Source organism: Chelonus insularis, unplaced genomic scaffold (assembly GCF_013357705.1).
Source record: "Chelonus insularis isolate UGA/USDA-ARS -01 unplaced genomic scaffold, ASM1335770v1 contig_50_pilon, whole genome shotgun sequence".
Taxonomy (NCBI): Eukaryota; Metazoa; Arthropoda; class Insecta; order Hymenoptera; family Braconidae; genus Chelonus; species Chelonus insularis.
The window spans coordinates 750,951-775,901 of NW_023276619.1; the positions used below are offsets into that span (position 1 = coordinate 750,951).

At 31.7% G+C, this 24,951-nt stretch overlaps 1 protein-coding gene across 2 annotated transcripts in view; it reads left to right on the forward strand.

Annotated features, from left to right (window-relative positions):
- The window catches only part of LOC118070045 (ETS domain-containing transcription factor ets-5-like), a 57,338-nt gene extending 36,515 nt beyond the window's left edge, over positions 1 to 20,823 (forward strand). The window contains exons 3-4 of one of the 2 annotated variants that reach the window (XM_035088460.1): positions 19,577 to 19,856; positions 19,941 to 20,823. In XM_035088460.1, the coding sequence (XP_034944351.1) occupies positions 19,577 to 19,856; positions 19,941 to 20,226 (566 nt within the window). In that variant the 3' untranslated portion in view covers positions 20,227 to 20,823. The remainder of the gene's footprint in view (positions 1 to 19,576; positions 19,857 to 19,940) is intronic. The other variant, XM_035088461.1, reaches the window with a different exon arrangement.
- The last annotated feature ends 4,128 nt before the right edge of the window (positions 20,824 to 24,951 follow it).

Consider the following 24,951-nt stretch of genomic DNA (forward strand, 5'->3'; position numbering starts at 1 on the left):
TGATTCATTTCAATAATAACCATCTCATCATTAAAAAAATACTGCTATGGAAATTCGGTTGTGATATTAGACTCTGTGCACCCCATCTTCCTTCCCATTTTGTAATTAATTTATATCTTTATAATTACGCACATTTTCCATAGTTTTCCCATAAACAGCGTTATTCATTCGTTTATCTTGTTGATTTTTTCATTCACTAGTATATTAAAATTCACATCTTCACGTTGTGACTTTCAAAATAAAAATGTACGAACATTGCCGCCAGTTATTTATTTATATGAAATACTACTCTTATACGCAATCTAAATTTATAGTTCTTTTTTTAAGTGGCGTCATTTCCAAGAAACTATTTTATTGTTTTAAAGCGTCACCACACATGATAAAAACCACCCCTCAACGCTATCTGATAAACTATTTTTATGTGACGTCATTTTCTGAGAAATATTTTTCTCGTTCGATTATAAACATCATCAACATTAAAGAAAAACTACTTATAAGTGACAAGTTCTGAAGTGATTTGGGAAATAATCAATTCATTCTCCTGTGAAAACACGTAGTGAAATATTATTTAAATAAAATTAGATTCAGCGTTTAATAAGAATTTAAATAAAAAAATGGGAAGAAAAATTCTGTACATCATCGATATGGATAGATTTATGGTGAACGGTAAATTTACGTGTAAAGAGCTAGGATAAATCAATGCTTCTACTGTCGAAGTTCAATTTAATTTTTATAAACTCGGAATAAAAGAAGAAGAATTATCATCCAAAGATAGAAAAACAGCGAGATTCTGTTATCATAATGTTCACGGAATGGAATTCAGTAATGAAAAGATGATGAAGATCAATTAAACATTGATGAATTTTTATTGACAATTTCTGAAGAAGCTTAAAAGAAAAGATTGATGATTACTTATAAAGGTGGTAACTGCGAAGAATCTACATTGAAAAAATTGGGAATTAAAAATTATATTAATCTAGAAGTATTGAATTGTTCTAAATTTAAAATCATTATACACTATATCACGCGAGAAGATCATGAAACTTATAAGTATGTGGAAATTTTATCATGGGAAACATTGTCAATTGACTAGAATAGATAAAGTGGCACATTATCCAAAATAAGAGGTGTTTTGTTTCAAATATTTCTTGGATAAAATGTATTCATAAAGAACAATTATCTTATGACAGTAAATCACTCTTAATAAAACAGTATATAAAATTTTAGTAACGTTAATAATGACATGCAGGTCAATAAATAAAAAAAAATTACTTTTATTAATGTAAAGCTCTGTGAAAATAAATGTGAATATAATGTATTTGTAATAGGCCTTTTTTTTAAATTTTACCTTTCTACAAAACTAAAAAGTAATTTATTATCTGTGAATTACAACATTTATAAGAAACACACTTATTAGTGTATATAAGATAACATAAATCAAACTTATAAAAATTAAACCAAACTATTGAAATAATGATAAAGTAATTTTTAGAGTAAATTACATTGTTTATTAGAAACACATCTTTTTGAATACATAGGTAACATAGAAAATTAAACTTATAAAAACTCAAATTAACGAAAATGATACCAAACTATAGAAATAATATTTAAACTAATTATAATAGTATATATATATCATATCTTTTAATTAGAAACACACTCTTCAGAATATATAAGATAACATTAAAAAATTAAATGGTTCATTGAATACTTTAATTCACCCGAGCTTTTGGTGGTTTAAAGTAAATTTGAATCTAAGATAAGTTTTCTATATAAATATTATTAGTTAATTATTAAATAACCGCAGAAAAAATTACATACATAGAGTTAATCCAATTGAATACATTTATTAAAAAATCAGACATGATACGTATATGATTTGTAGTAAAATGCATGTACGTGAAAATTAGATTATGAATGATTCAATTTGTTTTTTATGTTTTTATTCTTCAATTTTCATATCTTCAATTTTTTTTTTTTGAATATATAAGAAACTTTTCTGGTAACATATGAATCTCATTCAGCGATAAGCAATCAAAATTTATATTTATGTAGAGCTTTCGTAGCACTGGTTGCAATTTGTTGATTGAGTTGGATTTGAACCACACCTTCATTTTCAGTACATTTTTAATGCACAATTTGAAGCTAAACTTGGTTTACGACGTGAGAAATCATATTTCCATCTTGGAAAATCTGGAATCATGTGTAATGATGGACATTGCAAACCTTCCAAGTTAATCACAGTTTGCCGGTTATTCACAAATTGATGCATCCACTTTTTCTTCTCGAGACCTTTTACATATATGAATTAGCGTTGCCTATCGCTTCAATAATTACACTCGGCATCTCTTTATATGATATATCACCAGAATCCCATCGAAGTCCATGGTAATTGCGAGTATACCATTGATTGATTCATTGAAATTTTTGCGATAATAATTGCCAATTAAATGGTTCTTTGAAAAACAAACACATATGATTTCGTAATGTTCCCTTGATAAAAATCACTGCAACTTTTTTCACTACAAATTGATTTGGGGGAGCTTTGGATCTCTGAATATCAACAAAGATATTTATTATGAAGGTTTAATGTTACCAGTTCAAGGGTTCCGAACTGTATAATAAAACTTTGAAAACGTACGTTATTTAATTTTTAAAACGCAATAAATTTCTGACGTCACATCTTTTCTAAAAAACTCTTCATTTGTTAATATTGCAATAAACAAAAGAAAGAAACTTCTATGACGTCATTTGTTTTGGAAAAGCTAATAAAGAGATGAAACAACACATAAAAATTACATTTATGAATGATATTTTTCTGGGAATTAACATATGACGTACTTTTTTTTCAAAAAGTAACAAGGAAAATTGCGTTGTTAAAAAATGTCTTTTAAAAATCGACTGCTAGAGTAAGGGCTATATAAACAGAACAGATTTCCAACAAGTCAGTTCAGCTACAGAAGTCATTGAATACAAATCTAAGCGTACACAATCGAGTAGAACTAAAGAACATTAAGTAAAAAAATTGATGAGTGACGTGAATATGGATACTATCGCCAGTACTGCAAAAAATACTCAAAAACCTATAAGAGAAATTACAAAATTAGACACATCGAAAAAATACAAAGTGACAAAGTTGATATCGGTGAAATACTGGGGGTCCAGTCATAGTGACTTTAAATAATGAATTCAACGTTTCTCTGCCACCACAACCATTTGAAGATAAAATTTTTATGACGTTTTACTGGAGTTTATAAAGAAAGATAAATTGGCATTGCAATACTTTGGTGGAGACTGGCATGCTTTCAAATTCTCCGAAATACATAAAGTCAACATCCCAGAGGATTCTACAAAACAAGGTAATTGATCAAACAAAAAGTACACTTGATTATATCAATGTAATACAATTAAAATACTGTCAATGATTAGAAAATAAAAATTTTTTCAATTTAAATATTTTCTGGCATTTACTCATTGCACGCTCTAACACACGATCAATTAATTGCTAAAATTTAAATCTTTCACCCACCACAACAGCAGTGTCACACAATGAAAAATATTGATAATAATTAGATGTAAATTTTTAATAATTTAATTTAAATTATCAAAATAACAACGCCATCAGTAAAAAAGCTTAGTAATAGTTACCGATAAAAGTTCTTAAAAATTTTTTTTCTGTCACAGTAGCACCATCTAGTGGAATAGATCGGTAATAATTACCGTTTAAGATCAATAACAATTACCGGCAAACAATTTTGAATAAATTCAAATTTTTCCCGCTAAAACAGCAGTGCCACCTAGATCGGTGACGCATATCGGTACAGCGAGATCGGGCGGAAAATCGGCAACTACGCCCACAGTCGGTAAGCCGGCTCTTGTGGTAAATTACCGATAACGCCGGTAATAGCAGAGTACTCCAGAACCACATATCTACTTACTGCTTATGTAATTAATGGAAGCAATTACCTTAAAATTAAGATAGTTCCTGAAAATTTATAAAAACTGAAAAATATTTATGCTATTCAACATTACAATTTAATAAAGAATGTAATAACGAAAAAGAGTTATGTCTTAAGTGTCAGTCGTATCATAGTCCATTTGGAAACGGAAATTGCAACTTTTTTAACAGCTTCAATCAAAAAGTCATATCTAACATCAGCATTTGCTCTTTCATGAAGCCTTGCACTAACTTTTTTTCCTTGAACTTAAACAATTCTTTGTGCTCTTGAATTCTGTTTTGTACATTTACGCCAATGATGGCGAATGACGAGCTTCAAATATTGACCCTTACAATTACCACACGCAATAAAATCTTCAGCTTTTTTTTCTCTATGTGCAGCTGGATATCGACACACAATCAATTTTCCATTGTTAAATTGTCGATCACTATTATAAACATGATCACCATTCCTTCTGATGACGGAAATAATTTGTTATCTTTCTTGGCTGTTTACTGGTAGTGCTATAAATTTTTTTACTTTCTCTTGGTCAGAATGTTTCAATTGCAAGTGTCGAGCTATTTTAGCCTGAAATTTTTTGCAAAATACACAAAAATGTTTTTTTGTTATACATGACGTTGAGTCTACTGATAATTCCCTGTTATCTGGAGCAGACGCTTTGAAGTTCTGGTCAACAGCAATTGTGTCATTCAGAGAATTAGAAAACGTTTGTTTCGTCTTTAAATCTGCGTCAAGTTCATCATCGTCATTAAATTCACGATTCTCTTCATGTTCCGATTCAGAGGAATCCTCATCACCATCAGGCTCATACTCATCTCTATCATTACCGTCCCCATCATCTCCTGATTCACTAAAAGGTGATTAAATTTCTCTATCAGTATTATTTTCTTTCTCTGGTTCACTAAAAATTTCTCACAGTTTTGTAATATTTGTTGAACTTGCTCTGTCTTTTCTTCTTCTTTCTCTTCTTTATTTTACTTAAATGTAGAAGATCATACTTTACAATATCACATTTTTTCTTTGGCAATAAAATGCTGACTTTCTCATCGGCAACAATCTTTGGCTTCATCGTTTTCTCGCTGTTCACGACTTTCTCAAACTCGATGTTCTTTAAGATATCAGTCATTTCTGTACTTTGGACAATATCTCGTTCATTAACTCCATAAAAATTTTTTGTTTCTACTAGAACATTATGTTTGAATGGATCAACGTTACTAATTATGATTAAATTACATTCTGGGAATTCTCGATTTAATTTTTGCACTTGACTAAGTTGAGAAATTTCTAAATTCAGGTCGAGGAGAGAATGGTCGATTGGTTGTCCATCAAGTTCCAAGAATAAGATATCTAATTTATTTTGAAAATTTATGTTACAGTTTTGATAAAGTTCCTGTAATTTGTTGTTAAAAGTAGGACTAAGATTCTCTATTAGTGTGCTACTGAAAATTGGTTGTTCTGAAGCCTAATGTTCTGGATTGTTATCGAGAGATTCGTCGATTGCGACTGATACATATTGATCCTGCTCAACATTTGACTTGATGATATGTGTTATCTTAGGTAGCATGGGTTCTTCTGAACTTCTAACATTTAGTAGGGAACATTCATCAGCTGAGATTGGTGAAATCTTGTTGAAAGGTGCATCTAAAATCATTGACTTCATCGCAGCTTCCTAGGACTTGTCTTCTTTGTTCACTATAAATTATAATGTCATTAAGAAATTTTTAGGGTATTGAAATTATTATTAAAATTTCAGTTACCTCTTTCGAACCGCTTGAACCGTGATTGTTTCAAAACAGATTTTGGAATGTTGATATCATCATCAAAGGCCAAGCATTGAATAAGCTCTTCTGATTGTGATGTTTGTAAAAGATTTTCATCGACAAATAGAATATTTTCTTTCACATCCTTTGAAAATACCTGTGATACTTGTAAAAACGATGTTGCTGAGTTATTTTTTAATTCCCATGTATCCTGCATATGATCAACTTCCTCACAAATATTTGATATTATTTCAGCCAAAATAATCTTATCATCTAAAAAGAAAGAAGAATATTTTAGCTTGAGGTTACAGTAATTGAGCATAAAGTTAGGAATGTAGTAATATATAAAAAAAGTAAAAAAAGATGAATTTTACTTACGACAAATTGCCGTAACACGTGCTACATATTTTGTATTATTACTGTATTTTACAGTGAATTTGTTACGAATGATGGAAACATTTTTTACTGGACAAACGTACCAAATTTATTATTGACGGTGTATACTTTAAGGACAATCCTCGAAGTATACAAAATGTGGAAAAATTTACGAGGACTGTCCCCGAAATAGCCTAATGTCCTCAAACAATATATTATATAGGGAAAAATGGTATCAAAGTAACCGATAGACAAATATATACATATAAGATGGATTACTGCCGGATCTACGCTCAACACGAGATCTAGCGTAGAGAGTAGTAAGAGAGTAGAGACTCGCACTTAGTCTTAGTATCTAGTACTTAATCTAAAAGTGGATTTCTAAATTTATTGATGATTTTTTTTTTCTTTTTTTATATAATACGTACAAATAAATGAATAATTTATCTTTTCTATTTTGATACGAATCTAGGAATAAAGGGAATATTTTTTGGCATTAATTTCGATGTCATTTTAAGAGTTGCAGACACGTGTCTCGTAATTTTTTATAATCTTTCGATTGAAATTGGTCTCATTAAAAAATAATCAATAGTTTCTGAGTTATAGAATTTTTATTATTTTTGATAAAAAAAAAATATATATCCGCAAGTTTTATAAATATGTAAATAACGGTATTTTTCATCATTTTGTATGTTGTTTTGAACGTATCAGGTCGTTTTGGAAAATTTTGATTAGAAATATGTGAAAAATAAAAATCGGCTTTATATGGTGTCAACTTTTGGGGTAATTTTCACCTCTTGGAAACGTTTTTCCGCGAAAAAAAAAAATACGTAGTTCATAATTTTCGGCGTAGATTATGATATAGAAACCTCAGCTAAATCGACGGTGACTACATCGTAAGGTTTCCTCGTCAGAAAATACGAGCCAGATGCTGGTGAGATAATGTCAATTTCTTCAACCAGAAGGTGGGGATTGCATCTGGCCCAGGCGCAGCCCAGTTCTTTGTGCCCCTTAGAGCATTCCTGATCTCATCAATGCTGATTCGTTGGAGATTTTTAGAAATTCGTGATAGATGTTCGTCACAGAATTCTTCGAAAAGTTGAAGGGCTAGAGTTTCTACATCTAGTGCACTTGCGTGACCATATATTTCGGGCCAGTAAATTTCATTATAACCCAAACGTATTTGATTAAATTTAAGCCCTTTACCCATAAATGCATTTTCATTATATTTCAAGCGTTTTTTGTCATAAAGGTTATTCACCTACAATTTCATCGTTTTCGAAATGTTTTTTACTGAATAAAGATAAAAAGTCACTAAGTGGATAATTGATAGACATAGCATGCAAAAGCATGATACAATATTGGCAGCACACTTGAGAATCTTTCTGTTGTAGATGTTTGACAGAGTGGCGGAAGTATCGGCAACCTAATATTGCCTCGGTTGTTCGTGGCCATCTGTATTAACTACAAATGCTGTCGGTTTCGTTCACACCTTTGGAATCTTGCCTGCGGGATATACACCTATTGTATAAGCCGGAATGTATTGAAGAGCTTCTATAATTTACAGCGTATTTATTACATACTTTGCAGTTATTATCGTCGCAATTTGAATTTTGCACATTGATGAATTATTTTGTAGCCAACTACAGTAATAATAAGCAGCTGTCAGTGAACAGTGGCCTGTGAACACGTACGTCAGAGCGGAGTGATATGAAAAAATAATCTCCACGGTTGACGGGACATGTAATGACGGTTTATCAAACATGTCGTCAATATTTATAATTTTTTTTAGGCACAACCGTTTCCAATGGACGTTTTTGCATGAAGCCGCGTGCATAAATCTGCTTAGCATTTTGTGTAATAGCCCATAAATTATTGTATACAGCCTTGATTGATGATGAGCTTTCTTACTATAGAATACCATGTTGTGATATCAATAAGATAAGTGCTTGATGTTTTCATTCAGAAGGAGCAATTATCCAATGGCCGGTAACATTAGCTTCTGGAATAATCACGGCAATTTCTTTTGGTAGAAAATTAGTGTCGTTATTGAAAAATCCTCGAATATCAATTACAAACTTCATCTTGAGTAAAAATAATGCTTACTACTTGAAACGTGCCACACGCCAGACGGTTAGCTCGATACTGAGCTCTTTGTTGAACAACATGTCTCTTCTTTATGGAAAATATACTTAGCCAGCAATATCCACAATAATTTGCCGCGGTAAATCAATTTTAAGTATATTTTCATATTCAGCATGAATAATACAGTTTTTAGTTGAAGCTAAGGCGTCATCAAAGTATCCTTCTAGACGTACACTGCCATGTCTGATCAAATTCCAGTGTGCATTGCTATTTGCAGAAAGATCAGGTGTCAAATCGAAAGCAAATAAGAAGTAGCCATTTGGATAGTCTGTGCGATTAATGTCGTTTCCTTTATTGAGAAAATGTATGCCTGCTCCAGAGAACAGTGTGTGATAACAATCAACATACAGAGGATTCTTAGTAAAATCTGGTTGAAGAGGTTGAGAAAAAATTTGACGGCCATCGACCCATAAAGATAAATAATGAATTTTATAATGGAAAAAATTAAAAGTATTCAATTTTAGATCGCTATTGAGAGCTTTGCTATCAATAAATCTTATGATTATTGGGCGTGGTAATTCCCCCATAATAAAATTGCCGATAGTTTCACCATGAACAATTCCATGTATAGAAACAGCCTTAACTTCCACACATGTTAGAAGATATTTAGCGGTAGTTTTTGTAGGTACTCGAGCATGTAAAAGCAAAATACTTTTTCAAGCCTTCATTTTCACCTGTAACACTATCCATTTTACCAGAAGTGTCTTGAAACCAGCCAACAGTGCTGAGATGATAATTTTTTGCGTCGCGACCATAATTTAAAACTGTTTCGATAGATGCTCTATATGCATATAAATTATTCGGTGGTGACACACATTTTTGATTAAAATAGACATCAATTTGATTGAACATAGGATGCATAAAAGTATTTATCGGGCCAACATTAATATCTAAAGTCGTTTTTGGATCAGCCTATAAGGCCTTACGAACTGTAATTTTGACTCTTAAATTTAACATACTATGTGCAAGATCAATGTATTGATGAGTGAACATGAAGAAAAGCTATTATGATTATTTAAATATATCTGCTACAGATCGTGATATCTAACAAGAGTGTTTCGTGGTCCTTTTTGTCTTCTCTGTCTTATTTCTTTTAACCATGAGGTCTTTACTTTTTTTCGTTTTCTTTTTTCCTTTACTGGCCTGTTTTTTTGACTTTTTGACTTTTCTTACAGAGCGTTGCCGTCTCTTTTGAGAACTGATGTTTTTTAAGCGGCTGTCAAGAGCTAACAACTGTTGATTTGGGAATGAACTTAGCGGTATATAGCCTGAGCCTCTTATCAAACTATCAATTTTTTCATAGGCTTTTCGTTTTAAATTCTATCCAGACTCTTGTAGGTGAACTCGAGCGGATTTTTTGGATAATACGCCATCATCAAGAAAATCGTCGGCAGTATTTGAACCTAATTTCAAAGCTTTATCACCTATAATTTTTTCGCCACTTTTTAGAAAAAGCAGCACAGATCTAAAGAAGCCCCCTAAAAAACTGCCGATGCCATGACCACGCTTATTAGTTGTTTCAATGTAAATTTGGCCAATACCACTGTATCCACCATGCCCAAACCCGTCTTGTGGAATATTATAGGCAATTTCTTGATACATGTTTATCACAATTTCTTGAAATGTAACGTTGCAGTCAACGTGCCGTGTTCAAATGGTGAAGCTTGTCCGAATTCATCTCTTATATGTATTTTTATTGTACGAATATCTGACTTTAAAAGAGGACTGTAGCGCATTGTTGGAAACGATTTTTTTCGCATTGAGCCATATGTGGCGTCTGTACATCACCTGTTACATAATTTTTACACATACAGTAAGCGACAAAAATATTCGTACAGGAAATAAATTTAAACAAAATAAGAAAAAAATCTCAAGGTAACTGATTTATTCAAATGTGTGCAGTGATATTTTTTACTTATACTCTAACATAATCAACCATGTACAAAAAGTCTCATTTCACTTTCAGTTACAAATAGTACGTATTGAAGAAAGTTATTAACACTAGGACAAAAGTATTCGTACTTCAGCAAATTTCACAAAAACTTATTATTAGTACACACACGCTCTATGGGATTCAAGTCTGGTGATTGTGGAGGACGCTGCAAAATATAAGGAACGTTATATGCGAGCAACTGACGCACTATATAAGCGGTATGTTGAGGGTCTTGATCACGTTGAAAATAATAACCCGGTTTCATTCCCAGTTTATCGGCAGATTTTTCCAAATTTACTATCAAGATTGAGAGGTACGATTGTTTATCCATAATTTTATCAATAATCACTAATTCTCCAACGCCTGATGCTGCGTTACACCCCCATACCATGACATTCCCACCGCCATGTTTGATAGGTGACTTAATATGCATTGGATCCAATTCGGTGTTGGCTTTTCCCCACACTTTTAAACGACTATCCGAGTGAAAAATATTAAATTTTGACTCATCCGAAAATATCACATTATTTCAGAATTCTGAATCGTAATTTACGAACACCTGTGCGAAGGCTAGTCTTTTTTTCTTATTCACCTCACTGACGTAGGGTTTCTTCCTGACAATTCTACTGCTCTACCCGGCTCATTGAATAATTCTACAAATGGTTTTAGGATGTACTTTTTTTTTATCATACTCGACGAAAGTTCCGATGCAGTTATTGTGGGGTTTTGTTCTACTTTTCACACAATTTTACGTTCTTCGCGTGGTGATAATTTCCGTGGTCGACGACACCTGTGTAAATTTTTCAAAATTCCTGTCTCTAAATATATTTTTTATTATATTTTGCACTGTTGCAAAATATTGACAAATTGCAGACTTCGCTTATAATTCAATTATCAGCAAAAAAATAACCGTAGACAAAAAATGGCGGTGATGTATCTTAAGGATGTTAAATAATGAGAAAAGGTTTCAAAGTAAAAAAAATTTCTCTCACAAGTTAAATGTCTAAATTAGAATATATATAGAAAGAAATGATCCCTTGAATGATGGTTCCTAAGTAGCATTAATCTACCTGCAAGAATCGAAATCATTTTCTTTAATAACTATTTTCATACAAGTAAAACTAGAAAAGCTAATCATAAAACACGACTTACAGTATTATAACTATCATCATCATAATTATCGTCATCATCAATTGTTTGAGGTGAAGGAGGTAGAAATTCTACCTTACTATCCTCCGATGACACAATCGCTGGAGGAGGAGGTATGATACAATCACTGTTTTCGACAATGATGATTTCCTGGCTTGGAGGTAGTGGCACGACGGAGATGCCTCCTTTCATCCGGAACCATATGACGTTACCGCAGAATGTTAGGCAGGTAGCCGTCACGCCACAAAATGCGAGGGTAACGCCCCCCCATTTCTCCCTTTGCTTCTCAATGATTTTCTAATGCCATTAAAATCATAATTTCTAGGAGGCTGGTCGGTAGGTCGAACCAGGCCTCCGTGTATACATCTTTTTCTAGAAAGTAATAACGATTATGATAGATTTTTTTTAAACTTAAAAAAATTTCCCTACTTGATAAATTATCATTCAACAATTCATGCAATTCACAATTAAACTCAATAAATAATCATATTAATGTATATAAAATCTAAAAAAAAGAAACACTTTTTATACTTGAATGAAGAAAAGTCACTACTTACTTAGTATGGTTTGATTGGTTTCACAGTCAGAAATGAACTAAATATTTTGTCCTATGCATCTACACCATGGCTAAATGTTAATAATTTTCGAATAGGCCAATGGTGGAAAATCATTTAACGACATTGATTTAAATCTATATAGAGAGACCTTGATTACATCACTCAGCATCAAATTACAGATAGAGAAAAGAATTCGACAACAAGAAAAAATTCTTCATAACTCTGCTATCTTTTTTTACCCTCGCTATGCTACCGCTTCCTCATCTTGTCTATACTTTTTATTTTAGTCTCCGCTACGAAGCTGTGATTCATGCAAGAGTTGAAGGGGCCATGTGTCAAAAATAATCGAATTATTTTATTTCATTTAGAAACGTTAACGTTTTACTCAGTCGGCCGACTGCATAATATTTTCCTTACTTTTATCTCTTTTTCACGTTGTCCTTGCTTGTAAATTCAGTAATCGAACAAATGATAGAACAGTTGTAGAAATTAGTGTTAAAAATGAAGCAATTTTGCCGTCAACAGACATAAAAAAACATTTCTTGGAAAATTTTGTTGACAAACTACTCACAAAAGTCGAAGATTTTTAAGAACGAGATTCTGGTTGGTCAATTGAAAAAATTGAATATCTGCAAGTCAATATTAATCATTATCAACCTTTATCAGCTGGGCAATCTACGTTTGTACCTCTACCAAAATTTATACAACAAAAAAAAGCAGTATTAAACATTAAAAATAATGATAAATGCTGTTTCTTTTGGGCAGTTACTGCAGCACTTTCTCCAGCTAACATAAATTCTACAAGCACAAGTTCATATCCACATTATAAAAGTGTGCTAGAAGATGGAGGTATTAACTGTCCTATCACTCTACATGATGTTCCAAAATTCAGAGATCTTAACAATCTAGCAATAAATGTGTACGGTTTGGATGACGATTGTAAAATTATTCCATTATATTTAAGTAAACATTATAAAGTAGATGAACTATGTATTCATCCGGTAATGGTTCAGAATCGAGTTAAAAAAGATGATAAAGAAAACATTAACTCAATTTTCGATTTTTGTCTGATGAAGGATCATTCAAGATTAGTTGGAAATCGAACCTCTAAGCATGACGGTCGAGTAATTTTATGTGATCGATGACTCAACCATTTTCAGGTTGAAACTTCATTTGAAAAACATCAAAAAGACTGTATCAATATAAACAATACGCAAATTTTACTTCCTGAAAAAGGTGTTAAAATGAAATTTAAAAATTTTAATTTTAAAGACCCTGTGCCATTTGCTGTCTATGCCGATCTTGAGAGTATTCTTGAACCTGATAATGAAGGTAATTAAAAGCATATTCCATGTAGTGTAGCCTATTGTATGCACTGTACGCATGATTCAAAATGTCAATTTAATCTTAACTGTAATGTTAATTGTATAAACTGGTTCATGACTGAATTAAAAAAAAAAGCTGAAACTGTCAAAATTTACCTAGAAAACGTAGTACCAATAAAACGATTAACATCCCAACAACTAAACGATTTTCGTAATGCAAAAATCTGTCACATTTGTAATAAACTATTTTTACACGATGAAACGAAAGTACATGATCACTGCCACTTTACAGGTAATTATCGAGGCGCTGCTCATGTTAATTGTAATTCAAATTATTAAAACTCATGCATCATTCCAGTCATTCTTCCTAACCTCTAAGGATATGACTCACATTTTTTTATTAAATCATTGGCTACATTATTTGAAGGTCATATGGAATTATTACCTGTCAATAAAGAATAATACATAGCATTTACAAAAACAGTTGATCAGAAAATTGTTTAATCGTTTCTCATTGGCTGAAGTAACAACAACAATCACTTTCATTTTGATGGTTCTATGTTCGCTATTGTTATGTGATGTAATCAATTGTGGTGAGACGTCTATCCACTGGTAATTACCTCGCAACGTAAATTGTTTCCACATTTTACTTTTTAATGTGCGATTAAATCGTTCACATATAGATGCCTTAAGATTACTAAATGTGGAATACATTTTGATATTATATTGTTTTATAAGTGCTTCAAAATCTCTGTTGTAGAATTCCTTTTTTCTATCAACATGCAAAAATTTTGGCACTTTTTTTTGTGATAGAATAGATTTTATTGCATAAGCGACATCTTTACCATTTTTCGATTTTGTGGGCACAGCCTGATAGTATTTTGAAAAAACATCAATAACAGTCAATAAATACTGATGACCTTTATAAGTTTTATATACTGTCATGTCAACTAGATTAACTTTGCCAAGTTTCATCAAGCCCACGTTTATCAACATGTCGTCGTTGATAATTTCTCCTAACCGGTCTATGTAGCTCTTCAGTTATTTTTTTTTTCTCCTTGTTTATGATGCTGTTGAGCAAGATATTTTCGAATATTTTCTTCCAATTGTTTGATAGTTTCAGTTTGTTTACGATATGTCGTTTTCAGTAAACGTAATCGATCTGACTCATCTCAAACTGTTGATCCACAGTTAATTTGAATCCTTCACCAGGAGGCCCACGAACAGCACTTTTCACAATATTTTTTGCTGACTGTCGTCCAAAAACGTCACCACTCATTCTTAAACCTCTCACTTCAAAAGTTCTTCAAAGAATGGGTAGCTGTCTAAAATACATCAGATTAATGAATCATTTTAGCTTCACGTAATTCCTCTAAAACTGATAAAATTTCGTTAGTATAACTGAAATTTCCAGCAGTTTGAGATGCAATAAGTAAACGAAGTCGATCTACAAGTTCATTGAGTTCATCCCAATAAATATAATCGATAGGATGATTTTGTTTATGTTTAATCATATACTGTAGTAAACTTTCTCCACTTTTTGATATATATTTACTGATCATGTCGGTGAATTTTTTTGAATTCTCATCTACTCTGATGCTGTTGTCGGGAAGATAATGCTTCCCATAGGCATTTGTCATACTGATAATTATGCCATATATGTTTTCATCTTCTTTTGTTACTTTTGATTGATCAGTTGGATTCATAAATAATAATTTTATCACCAATATAAATAAAATTATTGTCGAACCTGACTTCAGAATCACCCATCATCAGTCGATTACCTTTTAACTTTCTTATACCACACTTTGTATCTAAGTCTTCGGACAAGAGCTTAGAATCGAACATCTTTAAATACTTTACTACAGGTATGTCTTCAATAGGAGTACTTTGATGGGTAATTGTTGCTGTTGTATAAGACTCATCATCAGTTATTTCATAATCAGGTGTGAGGCTTTCTTGCTTGCTTTCAACTCCTTCTTTAGGTTCTTCTTTCTTTATTTTTCTTTCTTGAGGTTCCTCTTTAAGCAGTGTTTTATCAGCTAATTGTTTAAGAGGAGTCACCATGGGTTTAAATATTTCACTCATGGTTTGTTAAGTGATATCTCTTACAAGTTTAATCAACTTATGCTCTTGGCGTATTGCATCACTAGCTTTCGCTTTTTGATGTAATACTTTTATTTCTTGTTGCAGCTTCGTAGTTTTCATGTTGACACTTCGACAATCACATGAATAATGTACAGTTTAATGTATTCACGATGAATTTATACTTATGAAGCAATCAAATCCTCTTCTATATCGCCCATTATTAAGATCACTGTCTTCATCAATTACCAAGAAGCCATATTTATCATTATTCCAGCACATTGAACATATATCTTGAAAATGAGAATAAGTCATGTCAGTATTTACATGATCATCGTAAATGTGTTTTAAATTCATGTAATCTTGTCTGAAAAGTACAAGAAAGTTTGTATCGTCACGTACCAAATTTTTGGAATTCGTGAATAAGTTTGACAAAGATAAAAGCAGTCAATATCTCTATGTCGTCCCATACAAAAATAGATTTCCATATTATCTTGTTTTTCGCATGCTACATCATCGAAAATCATGATTAAGTTCGGTTTTGCTTTATCTGGTTTTACCACTTCCTCATGCTCATTAAAAGCATTAAATTTAATACCTTTAATTGGTTCAATTAGTTTTTTTAAAAACTGATATTTAGGTTGGTGGCATGATTTTGAATACAAATAAATATTTCCAAATCGTAAGCCATTTGGATGTACAATAAGTGCTAAAAGAGTATTTGTCTTTCCACAATTTGATGGGCCACAAATAACACCACGGACACTATTTGGTCAAAGTTGTCCATGACGTTTGATATTTGTGTCTCGTGATAGGTCAAAGTTAATTACAGGTAACTTAATGTCTTGTTGATTGAACTCCATCTCGATGTAAAATGACATTCTAGCTATAAATTTACATCTTTTATGGGTGTCGAGTTAGTCGTTCTTGAACAATGATAGTGCAAAGACGTATCAAAAAACGAGGTGCTGGTATTGTTAACACACTTATAAACAAACTGCCATTTGAACTTTATATACCAGGATATTATTATTATGATCCACGAACTAAATTGAAGGAGAGATTAGCACGTGGAGATCCAGGAATCAATCCATTGGACGCTGCTTGTAAAGAACACGATATTTTATATTCGCAAAATCGAGATAACATGAAAGCTAGAGATGCAGCTAATAAAATACTTGCTAAAAAATCTGTGAAACGTGTTTTCGCGAGAGACGCAGATATTGTTGCTGAACGAATTGCTGCTCTAGGAATTACCAACGTCATGAGAGTTATATCGCAATTAGAAATGGGTTTGAAAGAGAAAAACAAAAAGGACAATGAAGTTAAACATTCTGGTGGAAAAGAAAAAATCAAAGTTCCATGTATTATATCAATGCCGCAAAAAGTGAGAGGGATTTTACCTCTCATACCTCTATTTGCAGGTTTGAGTGTAGTTGGTGCTGTAGCAGGTGGCGCTGTTGGCATTGCAAAAGCAATTAATGATGCTAGAGACGCCAAACGTCAAATAAAAGAAGCTATACGACACAACGAGAAAATGAAAGCAATAGCTTTGGGTAAAGGTTTACATCTAAAATCGCACAAGAGAGAATTAGGGTTGTATTTGAAACCGGCAAAAACGAAACTTTTAAATTTACCTCATCGTGCACTGACTGATATTGAACTTCAAAAATATGCAAAAATCATGTAAATACCCTTTTTCGTGGTATTTTTATGCGGAATAATCTACCAAAATCTACACCGTGGAAAAATGAATTAGCAATCAAGATTACATTACAGATAATTACGGACACTTGTGTTTAAAATTTTTTACGTAGGAAAGTATAAAAGTAATATGAACTTTCCAATAAGCATCAGTCATGGATGATTCACTCACGTTAACATTGTCTGGACAAACGTCCATGCTAGAAGCGTTCTATTTTCCACCAATTAAATTATCATCATCGAAAAAATATAACCTAGGACTTGTGGAATTGTTAACTTTCAATTCCACTTCAAACATCGACAACGGCAACAATACATTTTATTATACACTCAATGGTAAAGATAAAAGTATTAAAATACCCACAGGAAGCTATGAAATTGAAGACATTGAAAATTATTTGAAGAAAGCTGATACTCAATTATCAATTTCTATTAAGCCCAATAATAATGAACTACACAGTGAAGTTTACAGTGAAAATGCAACAATAAATTTCAAACCGCATGATTCTATTGGTATTTTGTTCGGCTTTAGTCCACGACTTATTTCACCAAAATTGATTCACACATCAGATTCACCATTATCTATCGTAAAAATTAATGCATTGAGGATCGAATGTGACATTACTACCGGAGCATACATGAATAATCAGTTGATACATACGATTCACAAATTTTTCCCATCAGTTCCACCAGGATATAAGATCATTGAAGTTCCATCAAACATCATTTATCTTCTAATCACCGTACAGACAATACATAATTGACAACTGCGCATTGTTGATCAAGACGGTCAATTGGTTAATTTACGTGGTGAAACTGTAACAATACTAATAATGAAAGATCATTTAATGATAATGGATACTATGATGTTGCGATACCGTTACATATGCTACTGGGATTTGCTGAAGATTATCATCGCATAATTCTCAATACCAAACATAAATTGATACTTACTCGTTCAGATACCGATCTTAATGCAATTGTACAAGCTGCAGCGGAACCTGAAGAGACGATTACGCTTATAAAAATTGAATGGATAATTCCTTATGTCGCTGTTGCAGACATAAGAAAAGTAGAATAATTGTTAAGTTATATTGCAAAAAACCACCCGATTTCAGTGGGTTTCAGATCATGGGAATTATATGAATATCCAAAGCTGCCGAATACAACCAAACACGTATGGGTCGTAAAAACATCAACTTAACTGGAAAATCCACGCTATGTTATATAAGGATTTCGAACTACACGCAAAAATGATGCTACGAAAGATGCAAGTCATTTTGATCATTGTGATTTAAGGGATGTAAAACTTTTCTGCAATTCACAATGCTATCCATATCGTAACATGAATTTTGACATAAGTCACAATCAATTTGCCTTATTATATGATATGTATAAAGATTTTCAAACAATATATGATGATAAAGAAGCAGAACCTTTGCTCACGGAAAAAAAATTTATTAATATACCACCACTTGTAGTAATCGATTGTTTTAAACAAAATAAATCCTTAAAATTAGGACCAGTTGATGTTCGACTGGAGTTCAAATCATCAAAAGCTTTTCCTGCTAACACATCAGCCTATTGTTTGATCTTACATGATCGAATAATAGAATATAAACCCTTGAGTGCGCGAATGAGAAAACTAACATAATATATTGGAAAAATTTATATATTATATTTTTCTAATTATATAAATATTATGATATATTAATCAAATGTAATTTTTTTTTTTTTCTATAAATAAATTGTGTACACAAAAAAAAAAATCATCGTTTCCATTAATTTTCTGAAAAAATCAGTCGCACAAATTAAGAAGAATGATAGCCAATTAAGGATCGATATCATGGCTTATATATATATTTTGAAAATCTTATCAATGTTTGTATTTGTCTTTAAATATTTTTTAACATTTAGTTTTTACAAGTCTGATAAATTTCTCTATACTTGTGCTTTGGGTTGCAATATGTTATGCATACCCAATTAAAAAGGATTATTTCTCGGATGTGCCTAATGATGGCATGATTTGAGTGTATACTATTTTTTAGCCTTACAACTTAGCTGATTCAAGTGAAAATTATATCTTAGAGCCACAAAACGTTTTATTCGAACTCTAAAAAGTTTTCGAGAATATTTCAGGCTCCGATTAATTTCATACTAATATCAGCTATAATATAATAATAATAATATAATATAATGATATATACGTGATATATACATAAATAATATATAAGCTCTTTTTCTCTATTCGAGGGCTTTATTGGGCCTATTAAATTTTACTCGAGCTAGTTATCAGTTGAAAAAAATCTATTCCAAATCTGGCGTAATTTCCTTGTACAGAATACTTGATTTCATAGTTATTTGATATAATGATAATTGTAATTAGTAGGATTGTAAAAACAAGAATTATAAGTTGAAATTTTGAAAAAGATTAATAATTAATTGTTAAAAAAATTTTTTGTCAACTAATGAAATGTTGAAAGTAATAAGTAAATAATAATAAATACCTTGAGAATTTTCTAAAATAGCCTTTATTTATCTCTTCAGTCCGGTAAATGAATATTTTGAATTAATTCCTACAAAGTGGGTTGTGTTCTAGAAAGCTTCAGCCTACTCCAACGTACGTGCTCTTTGATTGGTTCTTCCAATAATTCTGCCACATCGAGAACGGTTAGTGGAGGACAAGTACAACTATGGCAATTCCTTCTTGAGCTTCTATCAGATTCGTCCAATTCTTCATGCATAGCATGGGGGGATTCTAATGGTGAGTTTAAACTTACTGATCCTGATGAAGTCGCCAGAAGATGGGGACAACGTAAAAGCAAGCCGAATATGAATTATGACAAACTTTCTCGAGCTCTCAGGTAAACATTTTTTTTTCATCTCTTGAATCGTTCTGTCATTGTCAATATATGGAATCAATTAATTGGTTTGTATGATCAATAAAGGTACTACTACGATAAAAATATCATGACCAAAGTCCAGGGCAAGCGATATGCTTACAAATTTGATTTTCATGGTCTAATGATAGCTTGCCAAACTCAAGCTGGAGTGACAATTGATTCTCAGACACCTCAAAGTAGTTCTGTACGTCATAATCATCATACTCATCATGTTTATAGCACCACATCATCATTACAGCATTCAGGAGGACTACAGACGTCATCTAGACCTCCAGACCCATATAATTGCTGGTCATATCCACGATATTCTTCGATTCAATTCAAAAAATAAATTTCTTCTTATAGTTTAGTCACTTTAATTTTAAGCCCTATCTTACTAGGGACCAATCGTTCTATGGAGGTAAAAAATATTTGATTCTGGATTATTGTAAAACTCACCAAGGAGAGCATTTGTGCAAAATATGTTTACTCGGACACAATTATTACTATTGTTTAGACAATGTCAAACTTTTGCAACGTGCGTTTTTTACCTTGTACCGCTTATGTAGTGAAAACCGTGATAAATAGGAGAAAAAATAAGAATACTTTCTGTGTATAGAATCGAATTTTCTACGAAAAAAATTTGCAATAGTACCTTTTAATCATTGAAAAGGAGTGAAGCTACTTCATCCTAAAGAGCCACACGCACGATGCATGCCAGGTAAGAAAAACTGTGACATTCAGAATATTAACCCTTCGTCGGTCGCGTCCAAATTTCGACCTTGTTCGGTCGCGCCGCGGGAAATCGCCGTAAGGTTAATTTTCTTCCGACGTTGCCAATTCCTTTAATAGCAATTCGGCGCACAGTTTAAATATTACTTGATTTCAATTTTTAGTACTTATTGAAAAGAAGAAAAGTTTTTCATTTTTCCTATAAATGAAAAATCTTATTTTTAAAAATCAATAAAAAAAATCTGGTAAAATAAATGATCCGCACAAAACAGGCATCTAGGAATGCCTGTAAAAACTGGCGCTAAGTCCACATTCAAGTAAAATTAGTATAAATGGAAAAAGGTAAGATCAAAAAAACATGTGAAATCAAGTAAAACGCCAAGTTAGCTGCGTCTTTTTTCATAATTTTTTCAAACTAGCAATGTACTATTGACTTATAAAATTTCAGTTAATTTTGAAGTACAAAAAAAAAAATCTTCAAAACCAAAAAACTATGGAACTTGGCCCAATTTTTTGAATTCTTTCAACAGTTCATAGTTTTTTGGTTTTGAAGATTTTTTTTTTGTACTTCAAAATTAACTGAAATTTTATAAGTCAATAGTACATTGCTAGTTTGAAAAAATTATGAAAAAAGACGCAGCTAACTTGGCGTTTTACTTGATTTCACATGTTTTTTTGATCTTACCTTTTTCCATTTATACTAATTTTACTTGAATGTGGACTTGGCGCCAGTTTTTACAGGCATTCCTAGATACCTGTTTTGTGCGGTACAACACGCGGGAAACATTTTTCATTATTCAGAACATAGATGTCTCTTGGTTAGGCAAGAGAGAAGGAAATATTATGAGTTCAACGTGAAAGAGAGTGATAACAATACGTAACGCAAGAAAGAGGGCACTGTAGGGAGCCCAATGTGAAAGAAAGTAACAAAAGACACATTCAGTAAGAGAGAACACATGATAGAGCGCTCGATTAAGTAGAGTGAAACAGCGAGCGAAAAAATCTTGAATAGCAGAAATATCGCTGTTAGGGGCGTGGCTTATTTATAATTCCGTTAGTAATTAATAAAAAATTCTCGTTTAACGTTTAATTGGAAGCTCATGATATAAGATAACTACCTATTAAATATGAAATCATAATATGTAGCAATTATAAAGATATTTGCATATAAAGATGCGTTGATGACGTCACACAAAATTTTTCGTGTATAGAGTAGTCAGTAGCCTTGGCGCTCATGGGGGAAAGAGCGCGCTAGTGAGAAAGAGAGAGAGAGGGAAAAGGTGAATGTGCACTTGGCGCCGAGTATCTACCGCTACTCTAGATGTGTAGAACAAAACTACAATTAAACAAATATTTAGAATTTATTTTTTTCAACATTTATTTGAAATTTTTTTATCAAACTGTTACAAAATTTTAATAATAATATAAATTAAGTTGTTTTTAACATTTTAAAAAATAATTTTTATAATATTTGTTTTAAATAACCAGTCTTTCACAATAACAATATTCCACATTAACTTCAATATTCATTAAATACATTTTAATGAAATTTTGAATTCTGGGTAGTTAACATTAAAATCATATTTATCTAAAAGTTAATATTGCTCACGACGAGTATTATAACATTTAAAAGAAAAAGATAATTACTCCGCTTCATCTCCATATATTGATATTTTTTCTTGACATTCTCTGCAAAGAGTTATTGTGTGATCTTTTCAACAAATAAATCGAATACAATCACTACATTTTGTTTTTGATTTTCTATTCCAAGAGGGTGGACAAACAAAGCAAAGTCCACTCTCTTTATCATTGTTATGAACTTGAAAGATCACTTGGATCTCCTTGTAGCCAACAACTAAAAGCCTGCTCCATTTCGTTAATTTTTTTGTCTGCAAATATCGAAATTGCATTAGTATTTATATTTTAAATTAATATTTTATATTTTTGAATCTTCCATTTATTTTTGTAATTAGAAAACTCAAGAATGCTTACCTTTAGAACTATTAAATAATTTAAAATTTTTAACTGACAAAATCACGTCCACCATTTCTATTATAAATACTAATAAAGATTTGTATATGACATACACTGATTAAGTAATAATAGTAATTAGAGAAAAAAAAAGTTGTTTTAGTTATTTTATTGGCTGCCACTTCTCATGAATGACATAAAAAAAAATACTTATTAATTAACTTGAATATTTTCAATATAATCGAAATTTTATGCTTCTATAAAATCTTAACAGAAGAAAAAAAACAAAAAAATCAGTTCATTTTAAATGTTGTTGATTCTTAGATTCAAATAATTGATGTTTAATGATTTTAGGACTTTTTGTAATTTCATCGTTGTCGTTATTTATGCTCGGCGCACATTTTTGTACAGCCCAGAAGGAGGGGGCTGTTTTTGATGAGATTACACGATTTTTAGTACATATCATCTATAAGGGAATATTAAGAAAAAAAATGAAATTGTTAAAAAATATTTTAATTATTCGTATATTCGCGCTTGAGCAAAATTAACTTGTTTCCAACTTTATAATCCGTTAGGAAGGTCACGAACTTAATAAAAAAAAAACGAACGATTGCTCCATGAATAAACTCTCATTTTACTCAATTTTTGCGGAACGAAATTTTTTTCTAATTTTTCATATTATGAATAGTGCAGTAATAATACTTAATAGTACAGACCATGTTTATTTTATAATAATAAAAATATTTTTATTCTAAAAATTATAACCGGCTAAGATTATCCCATAACTTGTATTGAGACACGGTAGTGCCTTATCGCGAAGTAAGGGCAAGATGGCGGCGATTTATGGCGGGCGCACGAGACACTACCGTATCCCTCGATTTCATACTACATAAATGAAGTAAGGAGAAATAGCGATGAAAAAGTTTAGAGACCTGTATTTGTAGCCAATCGAAACCAGACGGAGTATACATAAATGGAGTGAGTTTGAAAAAATAAAAGTTTATCTCAATAATAATGCAAGGCATGTGGGAAGAAGAGATGTTGGCAAATAAACGTTTCTCGGAAATTTAAACAAATTCAGTCGCGGTCTTTTTTTTCATAACAAAGAAACTAATAATATATAAATGAAAAGATTAACCGTTTAAAATACTTATAAGTGAAACGACAACAATTTTATTCGAAAATAAAGTCAATATTGACTAAACATTGCTGTTCACAACCAAATATGACTTTCATCAATTACATATTGTTTGTAACAATACGAATTTGTTATAAGCAATTAGAAATTGTGTTTGTTGACTAACTAATGCGTATATCGCACTAATTTGGATTCTTTTAACAAAATAATGTTATTTATGACAAGATATGACTATCAACAATTACAAATTATTTATAACAATGATTTTCTTATAAAAATTACTAATGGGAAAGTCGTCTGGTTAGCACAAACACAGTGTGCTTAGACCTATTTTTTAAATTTCTTATATAATGAATAAAGCAATAATAATACTAGATAGTACGCTCAATCGAAAGCCAACAATTGCTTTCCAAGAAAATTTTCTGTTGATCGTAGAAAAAAGGATCTATTTCAAGTAATACGATCTGCTACTCTGAAAGGTTTCACACCAGCTATTAAGATAAATGAACTTTCTTTCGATACAACCTACAAAGGCTATAAATTACGACTGGTCAAAACCAAAAAATATGGATATGCAGTTCTTAGATGTTTGGTGATAAAGTCCAGAATGTGAACGTTTTTTTGCCATCACACATAACTGAAGTTTATTAACAAGACAATTATAGAGATCTCTTAAATGAATTAGCTACAAAAGGCCAGCTATTCTTAAAATATTTTGGTAGCAAATGAAAGAGCTTTATGATCTTCACAAAGATTTGCCCTTGTGTCCAGAGCATTGCATTCCATCAAACCGCAAACAATCTTAATTGGCAACAACTCTCTATCCTAAGACTAGAAATGTGATCCATTATCAATGTTACGTCTCAGTAACCGAATAGTCTCTTTTTCGAGTCAAGACCCAATCGTCCTCTACTTACCATGGGTGCGGAGACTACGCAGAATATACTTTAGATGGAGAATTAAAGAAATAGGAAAGGTTCTTAGTGCTTTACAAACCACACTGGTGCATTTAATTTTCTCAAAGAGAGATAGAGATTTGTTTTTATGATAGTCAATTCTTTATTTAATTTCTGTCATCTTTTTACTCACTAAATTGTTTTACAGCTTGGCTAACGGGTAGCTAGGTAGCAGAAGGTTGTATATGATTTTATGGTTTTATGGCTGTCTTGGTGAAAGGTTGTCGTTGGCTCGTTGGAAATCTTCGTTGAAGCCTTCTAGTTGACTGATCTTCTTTCT